This window comes from Maylandia zebra, linkage group LG4 (assembly GCF_041146795.1).
Source record: "Maylandia zebra isolate NMK-2024a linkage group LG4, Mzebra_GT3a, whole genome shotgun sequence".
Taxonomy (NCBI): domain Eukaryota; kingdom Metazoa; phylum Chordata; class Actinopteri; order Cichliformes; family Cichlidae; genus Maylandia; species Maylandia zebra.
Genome location: NC_135170.1, coordinates 22,049,930 through 22,064,727, shown reverse-complemented (window position 1 = coordinate 22,064,727; position 14,798 = coordinate 22,049,930). Strand labels below are relative to the sequence as shown.

The following is a 14,798-nucleotide window of genomic DNA, read 5'->3' as shown; positions in this document are numbered from 1 at the left end:
ACTATCAGACAAGGACTACGATGCATTCAAAGAACCCTGTACTTCTGATTGCTGTAAATCTTACCAGGGTTACACGTGCAATGATTTGGTCTTTAACTATGTAAATTTGTGCATCTTGGTGGGACTTTTTTTGAGAAAGTGTATATTTTTACAATGGCAAGCATCACTCCCATGCTTTCAAGCAGTTTGTGTCACCACTGGTCTAGTCTAATCACCTTCTCCCGGCCTTTTAAACTATTACAGTGAAACAACATCAAACAAGAAAATACAAATTGAAATATGTAAAACAAAAAGAAAAAAAATCTGAATCCAGGTAACAGTTTAAGCCCATCTTTGTATGATCAGTGCAAATGTTTACTGTGTTTCTGTCACTCATTTTCTCACCTTCCCAGGTGGTTGTGTTTTATGGTGCTGTTCTCGTTCTCTTTTGCTATCTCGCTAATCAAAATCAGAATACTTTATTAATCCCTAAGTATATTATGTAGGTTACAGTTGCTCCAATACAGTAACAGAAACAACAAACAACACTATTTAACAATACAATATGTTACAGATTTACAGATTTTAAGAAATAGCACAATATATACAAATCACTGAATAAATCTCAAGGATTGACAGAGGTGATTATAAAACAAAGTGAATGTTGACAGCAACATTACTGAGTAGAAAAGAGCGTGTGCAAAAAAGGCTGTAACTATTGCAGTGTTTACAGTGTATATAGTGTATTAGATGGAGGACTTGTACAGGGAGATGGCCATGGGCAGGAAGGACTTCCTGTGTTGTTCAGTGGTGCTTTTTGGTAATCTCAGTCTCTCACGGAACGTGCTCCTGTAGCTTTTACAGCTGTGGCTCCAGCAAATATCAGCTGATACTAGAAAGTAATATTAAATAAATTCTAACAACAGCTTATCAAGGTTAAACGTGCTGCTGTTGTTTAGCGCGACATCCGCTGGTTTCCTCTTTCTGCGGCAAAGTGATAAACAAAGAAGATAAACAAACAAGAGAGAAAAGTCAATCATCTGATCATTGAACAGTTTCATGAGAGATACTTCATGTTTCAAGAAGTATCAACAGGAGAGGGAGGGTGAGAGAATGAGAGAAGAAGAAGAGGCAGCTGACAGCGTAAAGATGCAGAATAACTCCAGCTTTGTGTCTTTCTTTTTTTTTATTCTAGCTAAACTACTGGACAAGTTGTGTTTCTTTTCACCTCAATACCATTTTCTTTGTTTGTCTGTGATAAGATTGCTTTCAGAGCTCTTGCCCAAGCAATGGGGAGGGTGCAGCCAACCACCTCGGCTGTAACTGGTCCAGCCCAGAGTCTATCATGACAAATTGGCCAATCCACCACCTTTCGTTGTTTATACCGTTACCGAAAAACAAAACAAAAAAACATCGGCTCATAAAAACAAAAAAATACCATCAGTCCACTGGGCAAATGCCCGGTATGCCCGATGGCCAGTCCAGCTTAGCCTTGGCCTAATGTTAATCGCTCCACAATGTAATGTTTTTTCTGTTTTCCTAAGAAACAAGTGATTCCTGTTTTTATCCTGGTTCACAGCACAAATTCCTAACATGTGGAGCTGTCTGTTGTGATGACCTTTAGTTAATAAGGGAACAACACAAGTACTTTTGTTACACTTGCTGCGGGGCAGGTTGTTACCCCTCTCTCAGCCACTCCCATCTGCCCTGCACAAAACCAGCTCTTCCTGCCTTTCTCTCTCAGTTCGCCACTCAGTTCCAGTTTGTTTTTAACCGTATCTGTCCTTGGATACAGTGTTTTTGTGGTGTTGGGTTTTTTTGCAATTTGACTTCTTTTTTTCCCACCTGTTTGTGTCTCACTGCTTACTTCGCATCTCCCTCACCAGCCTTTTCCTGCATTACTTTCAACAAAAGGTGAGCAGTTTGAACTTTAAATTTAATGTTAGCCTCTCTGATTATATATGCATTGAGGCAGAAGGTGATCACGAAGGTCTAATCTGTAAAGCAGTACTGTCTGGTTAAATGTTACGTTTTTCAGTTTCATTTCTTGATCATGGCCGATTTCATAAGAAACAAACTGCTTGAATGGGGGCTAAGAGAGTTGGAGGAACGATTTGAAGGTAAATTATAATAACTAATTCTTCATAAACAAAGATTTTAATATCTCTGAAACTAAAAATCTCTTGATATGGTTGTGCTGTACAACACTAATATTTTGTATTTTACGCTGTGTTTAAAGAGAGCTGTAGCCACTTCTACACCGTCATCACAGAAAATGTATTACAAAAAAGGCTCAATGGCATTTAAAATAAATAACCATGCCTATTTCACTTTATTTCATGAAGTGGATTTCTAATGAAATTGGAAATTGTGTGCATCTCTATAACTGAGATTTAATATTTAATTACAGCTAACAAAGTTACAGAGGAAAGCCTTTTCTGTCTTACCAATGAAGACATAACTGAGTTAATCCCTGAAGTTGGTCTAAGGTCAAGATTCAGAAAGAGACTTGAGGACTTAAAGGTAATTAAAAAAAAAAAAAGTCTGCTTATGTAATTTTACATTTGGTCTTAAAAATCTCATATAAATATGGAGGAGCAGAAGAGTCACATGCATCAACATAAAGCGTTTTGTGGTTTAATAATAAATTGTGCAACAAAATAAACATTGGTCAATTTATTTCCAAATTATTTTTTATTCTATATGTCTTTGTATAATAAATGGGAATTTCTGAAATTAAAAAAAGTCTATTTTAAATATTGTTAACTAAAAAAATGTTTAAAGTAAAAAAAACAAAGAAAGCTTTATTGTTACAAGAAATTATGTGATCTGTGATTCGTGTGAAATTCGGTGATAAAATCGTATTAAATTATCAAGATAAAGACAGTTTACAATCCAAATTAGATTATATGTATGCAAAGAAAGTAAGAAGTGCTTTTGTTAGATGCCATGAACACTGCACTGGTAATCTGATATTTCTCGACCTGATCCAGAGCAAGGTGGATTAAAGAGGGGGGAAACACTTCTTATTTTAGCAGCTTATACAAGAAAAGAAAAAAGTGAAGTGATTGCGTTCTTACTGATAAAAGACGTTGAATGCAAAGATGCTAAAACCAGTATTAAAGAAACTGTTATAAGCTTAACACATGACCTTTATTCGTCTGCATGTTGTCAGGCCAACTCAGATAGAAGTCTGGAAAAAATAAAGACTTCATATCTAAAATTGATGATCTATTTAAAAGATTTTTTGTCTCAATTCTTTTAACTCAGAGTTTTAAAAATCAATGTGGTAACATCTCTACTGATGTGTTTACAGACAGCATTTTAAACATGTTTTAAAGGTTGTAGGTTGCTCTAAGAGGGCTCAGTGCTGATTCTTACAGTTTTTAGTTGCTTTCTTACAGCAGCTAAAAATCCCAAGATGTGAATCCCAAGAACAAATAGCCTTGGTACAAGCACCCACACTTCTTGGTGCAGCCAATTGTCCCACAATGCATTTCATACGAAAGTCACAAAGCAGCAATGGCAGATAACTTTAAACTGTAAAAAAAAAAGGATTGCTATTTCTATTACACAAAATTAACTTTTTTTTAGGCGCAAATGTTGTTAAAAAAACCTCCAACTTTTTTGAAAATGCCACTTCCTGCTACTCTAACAGCAATAAAACCTGAGGATGCATCAATTTCAGAATGCCATACTCATTTCTGAATTAAAATTCACATAAAAAATTTTTAAACAGCTAACTGGCTGTCTATTATAAAGTGTCGGCGTTGTCTACTAAAATAAAAAAATAAGATGAACTGTTTGTTTTTGCTCAATAAAAGCGTGAGGTGTGCATAAATGTATAATATATATTAATGAGACATGAAGTTTGTACTTCAATCATGTAGTGACTTTTGGTGCTTAACTGTAAAACCTATAGACATTGTGAAACAGATCATATGAATCAATGACTATTAGAGAACATTTTATAATTACCATGAAGACCAGGCAGGTAGGTGTTCTTTAGAGGCAAAAAAAGGTTCAATTCAAAAAGGGTTTAATTGTATTTTGTGAAATCCACTTGTAGTTTTAAGTATTTGTTAATTAATTAATAAGTCAGTTAAGTGTGGATTTACAATTACCCTTTTAATTTTCTATAAACTTGAGTTTAGCAATGTTTAAATAAATAAAAGAATTTAAAAAAGGATTTGCAAATACATTTACTAACCATAATAAACTGCACATTTAATTAAAGCACAAAATGCTTCATTTCACGTGATCCTTCTAGCCCTCATAAATAATTGCGTTCAGCTTTTTGAGATTATATCTTTGTGACAACAATAGCATTTTCTAGAATTGTATCACTCATTTACAGTTATGGATTTTCTTTTTGCTAGAGTAAACAAAGCATAAGGCAAGAAACACCCGATTTTTCCACTCAGGTAAGTTAAGAAGTTTCTGATTGGCTATGATTTTTTACCAGGAGTCATACTTTCACTGTTTGCTCAAAATTTTACATGATCTTGCACCTGTGTGTTTAATCTTTATTGTAAACAGGAGAATGAAGAAACAACAAAATTGGTTCAGGTCAGAATTATGTTAAATTTCAAGACACGCCTTTATTCTTCATGCATATACAGCTGATGTACATTGTCCATTTTCTGTATTTAGCTTTTAAGGGTTAATATTTCTAATCCCAGATGAGACAGAAAGTAAATTTGCATTTCACTGCGTGGATTGCGGAAGTATGTGTTCAGACATATGTTCTTAAAAATGCGGTTAAATGATACCTGTGTGAAGAGCTTTCATTTCTTTGCATTAAAAAAAAAAAACTAAATGTCCATTTTAATTTCCAGGTTCCACCATCCACAAGTTCAAAAGGTGAGACAGATGTCACATATGAATTACTTATAATATTCATCTTTTAAGACAGAAACACTTTGATTTTGACCAAATACCTCCACTGACAGAGACAATAAACCTAACCTTTTGTGTTTTCTAATCTAATAAGGAAAAAGAAAATCAGATCTTCAGGGGCAATCCAACAAATGGCAATCACCAACTAAAAGACAACGTGACTCAGGTTTTTACATTTGTTTCCAAAGAATGACAGTTTCACTGCACTGTATGGTAAAACTTCTATGCAGTGAATCTTTTGCTGTATTGCATGTGTCTGACTTTACCAGAGAAACAGAAAATACTTTCTTATTGGTTTGCTGGTGTCTGGCATACACAAAAATAATATTTAAATGAAGTAATCAACCTACTGCCATGCACTGCTCCTTTAATAAGTGATATAGTCCAGTTTTTCATTATCCGTGTATAACATTGTGCATTAAACTGGTGCCTGCTAAACACTTCTTTACTCTCACAGTGACAGAAACAAGAATATTATCTGAAGTGAAAGGCATCATGAAAGATGTCAGTAACAGTCTCCATGGCCAAGACAAGCTAAGTACTTTCCTAAAGTGAGTATCAACGTTCCCTTATTCTGTTACATAAACATCTGGGTAAAAAACATTTTAGTTTAGTAACAATCATGGTGAAAGAAAATCATATACAGATTTTATTAGAACAAAGATAATTAGAACAAAAGCATTCATTCCAAACTGTTGTAGTATTAATAGGTTAAATATTGTATCGTAAAACTTTAAACACACAAGAAGAATGAACCACCAAGCCAACTAATTCCAGTGAGCATTTACATACTGTACATATGTACATTACATATGTACATAGCTCATCTTACTGTTCGTTTAAAAGTATAATATAATAATAATATAATAATATAATGACTTTTAAATTATTATTTAACAATCTGGGCACAGAAAGGTGTCTTCCTCATTTTGCAACACATTTCATGGTTGAATAAATTAACCCACTTGTACAACAGGAACAAAATTAATGATTTGGAAACCGACAAGAGAGAGCTTGTTGGTGTCTTTGGAAGAACTGGGGCTGGAAAGAGCTCTTTAATCAATACCATCATTAATGAGAAGAATCTTTTGGCCACTGGAATAATCAGTGCATGCACCACAGTCATGATAAAGGTGGAGGCTAACACTTGCAGCCCAAAGTATGAGGCAGAAATTGAGTTCATTACGAAGGAGGTGAGAATTAAATATTTTATTTAAAGCTACAGTATATGTATTTACAAAAATACAGCAGGTATTTGCTTTACATTACAATTTATAAAACTAAAATGCAATGATTTTTGTCTTTTAGGAGTGGCATGATGAATTATGGTCACTGAAGACTCTTAAGAAAGGTGATGATTATCGGGACATGGTTAAAAAGCTGTCAGCCCTGTATGGAGAAGAATGGAAAGACAAATCCCCTGAAAACCTCTTGGAAAAAAAGTATTTCAAAAATATTCTAGAATTTTTAGATTCCAAGAGGAAATTTTTGCATTGTGACACAGTAAGTTCAAATACTATTCTATTACTTCATTTTTTTTCCATGTTTGTTGTTTCAATGAGTGGAATTTGCTTGCATTGATATAATATGATATAATTTATAGACAGCCTATTCTGTTATTAAAAAAATAAGAAAAAAACAATATAAAAGGAAAGTAGAATGTACAGACCAAAATATTAAAACAAATCTGTTCTTGCCTTATCAAACTTCAGTGCTGCTTTTGACTGGTTTGAAAACTAGATGTGGAAAAAGGACCCAAGGCACGTGGATGTTTATTTACATTTTCCAGCTGCCTCCTGCAGCTGAGCTCCCTTGTCAGGTCCCAGCATCCTACTTAAATAGGAGAGATTGATTCGTATATAGCTCTAACTTGGCGTATGTTGCCCCAAGTTAGAGGGATCTAGCCACCAACCTTATGATTATTGGACAACTGGTTCTACCTCGTGTGCTGAAGGCACCCCAGATGCATGATTAGTTGATGGAGATTAGCTGTGTTGGTCAGCTTTCCCAGACACATTAAAATATATTCTTAGTTTTAGTCTTTAGGTTTCTGTTACCTTTCTTTCCCTGTTTTCCATGTTTTGTTACTCTTGTTTCTGTGCTCTATGTTTGCTTTGTCTTCCCTGTCAGCCATACCTCCTTGTCAAGTCTGCTTCTCCATGCCTGTCTTGTGTTTCCTGTTTTACTTTGATAGCCTCATGTCCTGTGTTCAGTGTTTTGAGTTATGCTTCCCCTTTGTCTCGTCATGTTTGAATACTCCCAGCTGTGCTCTCCTGTTGTGTCTCAATCCCTTGTTACTCCCTTGTGTATTTAAGCCCTGTGTTTTCCTCTGCCCACTGTCGCCTTGTCCCATGTGGTTTAAATTTCTCCATATGTCCCTATTCAATCGTTCCTGGTTCCGTGTTCCACGTTTCCTAGTGTTTCCGTTTCTGGGGCCACAGCATTTAGTTTGCGATATGGCAGCCTTGCTTCTGTCAGTCTGCCCCGAAGAAGCTGTGGCTACAACTGTAGCTGCCTCCACCAGTGTGTGAATGTGAGAGTGAATGAATAGTGGGATTGTAAAGCGCTTTGACGGTCTCGAAAAGCGATATATAAATGCAATCCATTATTATTATTATTCCATCCATCCATTCGCTTCCGCTTATCCTTTTCAGGGTCGCGGGGGGGTGTCGCTGGAGCCCATCCCAGCTGTCATAGGGCGAGAGGCAGGGTACACCCTGGACAGGTCGCCAGTCTGTCGCAGGGCCAACACACAGGGACAGACAACCATTCGCACTCACATTCATTCGCACATTCACACCTAGTGACAATTTGGATTATCCAATTAACCTATCCCCACAAGCTGCATGTCTTTGGACGGTGGGAGGAAGCCGGAGGGAACCCACGCAAACACGGGGAGAACATGCAAACTCCACACAGAAAGACCCCGGCCTGATGGTGGAATTGAACTCAGGACCTTCTTGCAACAGCGCCAACCACCGTGCCGCCTTATTATTATTATTATTAGTGAATATTGAATCCTACTGAAATTTGAATCACACAGTAACTGTAACAGTAACTGAGAAAATAATCAAGTATTTTATGGCTGTAAAGATATTTGCACAACAGAGTAGTTAAATCTCTCAATAGGTTAATGTCAGAGATTGGTGGATAATTTTAAAAGACATAAGTTGCTGGGTTTAGGGTAGAGATGGACCGATCTGATATTACGTATCGGTATCGGTGCGATACTGACGTAAATTACTGGATCGGATATCGGAGAGAAATAAAAAATGTAATCCATCCATCCATCCATTCGCTTCCACTTATCCTTTTCAGGGTCGCGGGGGGCGCTGGAGCCTATCCCAGCTGTCATAGGGCAAAAATGTAATCCGATCCATTAAATATCAAAAAAGCACCTCACAAAACTTGCGACACGGCATAACTCGCCTCATAATTGTTGCACGTCAGAGCAGTGTGCGTCACGTGATAGAGCGGCTTTGTGTATTGTAGCCTCGCTACCAAACCAGCATTTCATCTCAGAGGATGTTATCCCCGAGAGAAGTAAAGCAAGTGTGTAAGTTTATCTCTGAATGTTTGTAAAGCATTCCCATGTTAAGCTTAACAACCGATATATGGAGGACTGCCTCTTCTCTCTTCCTCCCTCTCCTGTTGCTACTTCAATCATGAAACTGATCAATGATCAGCTGATCGGCTTTTCTGTCGCGACTCCCGTTTCTCTTCTTTGTTTTTGGCCCACTTCGCGCCAGAAAAAGGAAACCAGCGGCTGAACAACAGCAGCACGTTTAACCTTGATAAGCTGTTGTTAGAATTTATTTAATATTACTTTCTACACCAGGATCCTTTTCTACGCAGCTGACGGCTGGTAACTGTGCAGGGGCGGATCTAGCAAAGTTTAGCCAGGGGGGGCCGATAGGGCATGAACAGGGAAAAGGGGGCACAAAGACATACTTTTCTTTCTTATTCTCATTTAAAATGTCTAGCTTTTAATAAATAATTATCTGAATCTTACACCCAAAGTTTTAATCTGATGAAAAATGTATAGAAGTTCATTACTGTATATAGTAACTGTGAAGTCTAATATACCAAGTAAGCTATACTACTTTTTCCTTTGGGAAGATACCATCTGTGCAGTCTGCATTTTTGTTGAAGAAAGATGTTGAATCTATTTAATTATTCTTGAAAAATAATTTAATTCTGTGCATTTTTTTTCACACTGCATCAAATTAAAGTTGATTACTTCGATTAAGCATCATGAGGTGGAGGGTGGTTCCCTATTTTTTTGCTGGGAGTTTGCAACCCTATTAGTTAGGTTGCTTAATTTTTCTGCTAAGTACTCTTTAAAATACCAGAATAGGAAGGATGGTGTAGGTTTAAGTTTATTAGATTGATCACTATTGCTGAACTATGAAATATTTTGGGTGCAGTGTATTTTTTTACATACAGGTATAACAGAATAGCTTTAGTGTTGTTGTTTATTTAAACTTGAGTATGAACTTATACAAAATGCAACAAGATATTAAAAAACATTTTTATTGATTAAAAAACACTATATCGGATTCATATCGGTATCGGCAGATATCCAAATTTATGATATCGGTATCGGTCATAAAAAAGTGGTATCGTACCATCTCTAGTTTAGGATTAAAGGGGTCAATACTAGCTACTGATGTCAATCCTATACTTTTTCTCCAGAAGAATGTCAATTTTTCATAAGTAATAACTTTTTGTAATGTTAAGTAAAAAGTAAGCCTTTTTACAACTTTTGAAATAAATATTACAATGTAGTTCAGAACCAAAGTGCTGGCAGCATAAAGAGAGAAAGCTACACAAAACCAAAATTTAAAAGTTGAGTTTTTAGCTGCTTTTTAACGCAAATCACACGTCTCAGTGGGTGAGAGCTCCAGAGTCTAGGAGCCATTACCACAACGCTCTGTCACTTTACTGTAATTCTCAGGCCTGTATGATGATAGAAATGTATGAATGTAAAAGTTTAAGGGTATAACAGGAACAGTTTCAACTGCTCGTGCAAATAAGTTAACAATTTGCATTGGATATCACAAGACTATAGGTCTGCAAACAGGGCGTCTGTTAGCTGTAAACATAAAACACTAGGGAAGCTGCATTAACAAATGCGTCTGTGATGCTGTGTGCATATATGTGCCTAAGTTTGATCATCCTTAAATCTAAACATTAAAAAAAATCTAAAATGTTTCCCAAGATAAAAATTTAGTCTACAATTTGGGTTTCTTTTTTAAATTTACCGATTTAATTGTAAATGTATTAATCTTATTTATCTTGTTTATTGCAGGCTGAAAAGCTATCTGAAGAACTTTTTAAATATACAAAGTATGTTCCAAAGCAGGAAGATGGATATAAAGCACAGCAGTGGTACTGGCCACTAGTAAAGTGTGTGACTGTCAGGGTGCCAAACAATAAGTTTCTCCAGCATGTCACACTTGTGGACCTTCCTGGAAATGGCGATCGCAACAAGAGCAGGAACGAAATGTGGAGACAAGTAATTTTTCACATCAACTTCTTGTTGTTTTTCTGGTGTTGTTTTAACATCTTTTGTATTAATTATTTATAATTGACGTGCTATAATTTATTTCAGATTGTTGGAGATTGTTCTACTGTGTGGATTGTGGCTGAAATTACTCGGGCAGCATCAGAGAATGAGGCCTGGGAGATTCTAAAAAGTGCACATGGCCTCATTGGAAATGGTGGTCAGTGTGAGCAAATTCACTTTATCTGCACCAAGTCTGATCCTTCAGACAATCGGTAAGTGAATTAAGATGTCAAAGTGCATAATTTAAAAAAAATTTAAAATCACATACTGATCAATCTTGTTGGAGAAATATTTAATAGTTGCATTCAGATATTTACTAAAAACACATAATATTCTCAACACTAACACAGTACTGGTAAAATTCTTTGTGAAGTCAGTACCCAACTCACAGCGAATAATGGTGTATTTTTAAAAAAACAAAACAAAACAAACAACCTTTATTTGTCACCAGTGTTGGGCAAGTTACTTTGAAAAAGTAATTAATTATAGTTACTAGTTATTTTTCAAAAAGTAACCAAATTAGTAACTGAGTTTCTAAAAGTAATTAATTACTGGGAAAAGTAACTATTGCATTACTTTAAAAAAAAATTTTAACCTTCTGGGGTCCCGGGTATAATTGACCATTTTCGACTACTTTTAATTTGACCTTTACATATCACCATTAAAAACTATTTACTTTGCCTTGTTTGGTGTCATTCTTTTCAGTACAGCCTCACATATCTGAATTTACAGTTATGTTTGCATTTTGACATACTCTATTAATACAACTGATCTAAAAATCAGACAAAAAAAACCAAACATAAAATCTGAGTAGAAAAAGTCATATTTTATGCTGTAACAACCACAAACATGTTAAATGAATCATATTTCATAACTTAAATACAAATATAAATTGTAAATCTTAAAATCCCATGCACAAATTGTAACGGTTCGCAGTGGCTGACCGTGTGGAGTAGTGATGGCCCGCTTGAAGCTGAAGCTCCGGTGCGTGTGTCAAAAAAATCAACACACTGCTTCAGAAGCACTGTGTCGAAGCTTGATTCGTTTGGCCAGAGTCACGTGATCAGTGACGTCCGAAGCTTCATTTAGAACCTAACTGCTTCGGTGTCTGATTCAATGGTTTATAAGCAGGTGAATCATTCGCGGGATTTGTGGAGTGTTTTGATGGTGACAGACAGTGTTGGGAAGGTTACTTTTAAAATGTATTCCATTACAGAATACAGAATACATGCCCCAAAATGTATTCTGTAACGTATTCCGTTACGTTACTCAATGAGAGTAACGTATTCTGAATACTTTGGATTACTTAATATATTATCATGCTTTTTACAACAACGTGAATGTACTATTGCTGTGTGATTTATTACTATTACTGAAGGTCCGCGACTCCGAACTGTAGTAAAGGGACCTCTGACTAATACGGCGGGGTCCCTGTCGGCTCGTAGCCAAAAAATAGCTTTACTTTGTTGTGTGGGTCAACTTTTCTTGCGAGAGACAGAGAGAGGCGTTGAAATGCTGCTCCAACGGAACTTATTATTTTCGGAGGAAAACACGAACACGGTGTACAGTCGAGTCTTAATAGCTTACTTACAACTGGGCTCGTCAGGCACTCTTCTTGGCTGCAGTGGTTATTATTATATTTACATGCTTCCAGCTCCCGTTTTTCCTCGATGACAACTCGTACCTTTCCACTCCCCTTTTTCTCCCTCCTCGCGCTCACAGACACATAACGTGTATGGCAGTCCATTCTCCCTGCAACACGGACTACACTGCCCATGATGCTACATTCTTTAGAGCTATGCTTGTAGCATTCTGCCTGTTAGCTTAGCACAACAACAACAACAACGAAAAGGCGCTCTCTCACCCAGGAAACACACAGTCGCAGAGAGAGAGAGAGAGAGCGTCACCCTGTAACCATGGCAACCGTAACGCTGCCGCCTGGAACAACAGAACGTAGCTGTCAAACAAAACCCAAACAGTCCTGACCCGCGACAAAATGAAACAGGAAAGTACCGCAGTGTAATCCATTTATTTCAACAAAGTAACTGTATTCTGAATACCACCTTTTTAAACGGTAACTGTAACGGAATACAGTTACTCATATTTTGTATTTTAAATACGTAACGGCGGTACATGTATTCCGTTACTCCCCAACACTGGTGACAGATAGCGAACCACTGATCATTCTACTGAGAGATTTGGAGCCAGCGAGAAATAGAGGAGGTTCTCTTGTGTGGGAGAATTTTGAGTTGATTTTTGTCAATCGGGTGGGTTTTCCAGCTTTGTGTTCTGGCTGTTTGCTTTTGTTTTGTGCGTGTTTATTATATCTGAAAATGGGAAAAAGGTAAAATGTCAAACATCTGCTTCCATAATATAAATATCATTAAATAACTTTAGAAAAACTTCCACTTGATTCTTTACATGTAATGTTGTAAAAATATATATTTTATTGTTTAATTAATCTGAAAATGTTAGTCTGCCAAATGTGCAGCAATTGAATTTATTTATTCTCTTTAGCTGATAGTTTGTGGGGCCCAGGTAGACTGTATAACTGCATCTCTACCAGTTTCTCTGCACTCCAGCCTCTTCTGTGCCATGTGAAGGGAATTTCCTTAAGGCAGGAGAAATTATCTCCACGAAAAGGAACAGGTTCGGCCATCGCACACTAGAACAAATTCTCTTTTTAAATAAAAATGGAAAAGGGTTACCTTAAATGCATCATGTTTTTAATTTGCAAGTTCATAAGCATTTTCCGTTTCCATTTCTCAATCAATTCTACCCCCAGGTCAAAAATATGTCTGGGAAAATTTCCCTAATATAATATTATTTATAAATACACCCGTCTAGCGATTAAATGCATACGTGCATGGAGGCAAGACCTCACAGCAGAAGCATACTCCATAATGTGTTGTACATTATTATATGTATATATTATATGTAACGTGGTATTTTTCAATTATTGTATTTACCAACATCAAGAAGTCACAAGCAAAGAAAGACCACACCATGGTGCATGTTTAAACAAGGAGAGCCTTTATTTGAGGCTGGAGTACATGAACTAAACTAAACGAGAACTGAACAGGGACAACAACTAAACAGGAACCTAAACTGGGAAGAAACTAATAACAGTGAGGCTATGAACAAGACTGTGCCGGATCATGAGGGAACTGTGAAATATAAGAATAAGCATCATGAGCCATGACCTGCACAGAGACTTGAAACCTGACATGACATAGGGCATGGAACACAGACGACGCGACACAGACTGAATGAAACACAGAGACTAAATACACATAAGGGATGATCAAGGGAAGTGGTCACACATGGGAGCACAGCTGACACACATGAACCTAAAGACGGGACAGGGGAAGTGAAACTAAAGACACTGACATTGGACACAGACTTCCAAAGTAAAACAGGAAACATAACAGACGCAGACTTGACTAGGGAATACAGCAGACCCTGGAACACAGGAACCGAAAGACTAGAAAAGATAAACTATGACAAAATCAAAATTCAATAATGACACAAAACTCAAAATACTGGGTCACCGACCCAGGACCATGACACAAGTTAGCTGCAAATTTGCAGCCATTTACCTTTTTTTTTTTTTTTTAAATAACCATTTCAAACTATTTACATAACAATCAGGTGTTCTACATTAAAGAAGATGCCACACAAATTATTTGGGCCACTGCAAAAATAATTTCTGTCCACTATAAAGAAGAATATCACAAGCCTGATACCTGCAGGTCTGACAAGAGGAGATGTATCACTCCCCCTTTTTTCTACCTGGAGACACCATTAACACTGCAATCTGCCTTTGTTGCCTTTTTTGCAGCACCTGTAACATTCAGCAGTCACCTCATTGTTCTAACACACAACTATCCACAACACTACGCACTAACTACACAAGACAACACACTAACTACACACTCCAAACACGCTAAACGTCACAAATCTCTCACATCTCAAAACTTGCTCTCTTTTTTTCAGCTCTCTTTCTTTCTCTTTCTCTCTCTCGCCGTCACTCCTAAAACTCACCCTCTTCCTAAACAACCAAATGTCATGCTGCCATGTCATTTTTAATTGGTCGACATTGTACATTTTTCCACAAACACGAAATGGGTGTTTTTCGTTTTGTTTTATTTTTTGGTCATAAGCAGAGAGTGCTTGCTAGCGCTGTCCTTGGACAGTAAACATGAGGAAAGTATTCAGGAAAAAACACCACGTATATATTGTTTATCATGACTCTGGTTTTACGTGGCTATCAACACAATTTAAAAACTGTGATATAGCACCTTGTTACTTTGGCATCTTGAAGTGGTCATGTGATTGGTTTACCACTACT

The 14,798-nt window shown here is 36.7% G+C and overlaps 1 protein-coding gene across 2 annotated transcripts in view; it reads left to right on the top strand.

The window, feature by feature from the left end:
- Positions 1-1,746: 1,746 nt before the first annotated feature.
- Positions 1,747-14,798, top strand: part of LOC112431117 (nuclear GTPase SLIP-GC-like) — a 31,526-nt gene continuing 18,474 nt past the window's right edge. Inside the window, exons 1-12 of one of the 2 annotated variants that reach the window (XM_076883166.1) lie at positions 1,747-1,893; positions 2,018-2,099; positions 2,390-2,502; positions 4,359-4,403; positions 4,519-4,548; positions 4,818-4,842; positions 4,973-5,044; positions 5,336-5,429; positions 5,855-6,071; positions 6,187-6,381; positions 10,190-10,396; positions 10,493-10,659. In XM_076883166.1, coding sequence (XP_076739281.1) covers positions 2,033-2,099; positions 2,390-2,502; positions 4,359-4,403; positions 4,519-4,548; positions 4,818-4,842; positions 4,973-5,044; positions 5,336-5,429; positions 5,855-6,071; positions 6,187-6,381; positions 10,190-10,396; positions 10,493-10,659 — 1,232 coding nt within the window. In that variant the 5' untranslated portion in view covers positions 1,747-1,893; positions 2,018-2,032. The remainder of the gene's footprint in view (positions 1,894-2,017; positions 2,100-2,389; positions 2,503-4,358; positions 4,404-4,518; positions 4,549-4,817; positions 4,843-4,972; positions 5,045-5,335; positions 5,430-5,854; positions 6,072-6,186; positions 6,382-10,189; positions 10,397-10,492; positions 10,660-14,798) is intronic. The other variant, XM_076883167.1, reaches the window with a different exon arrangement.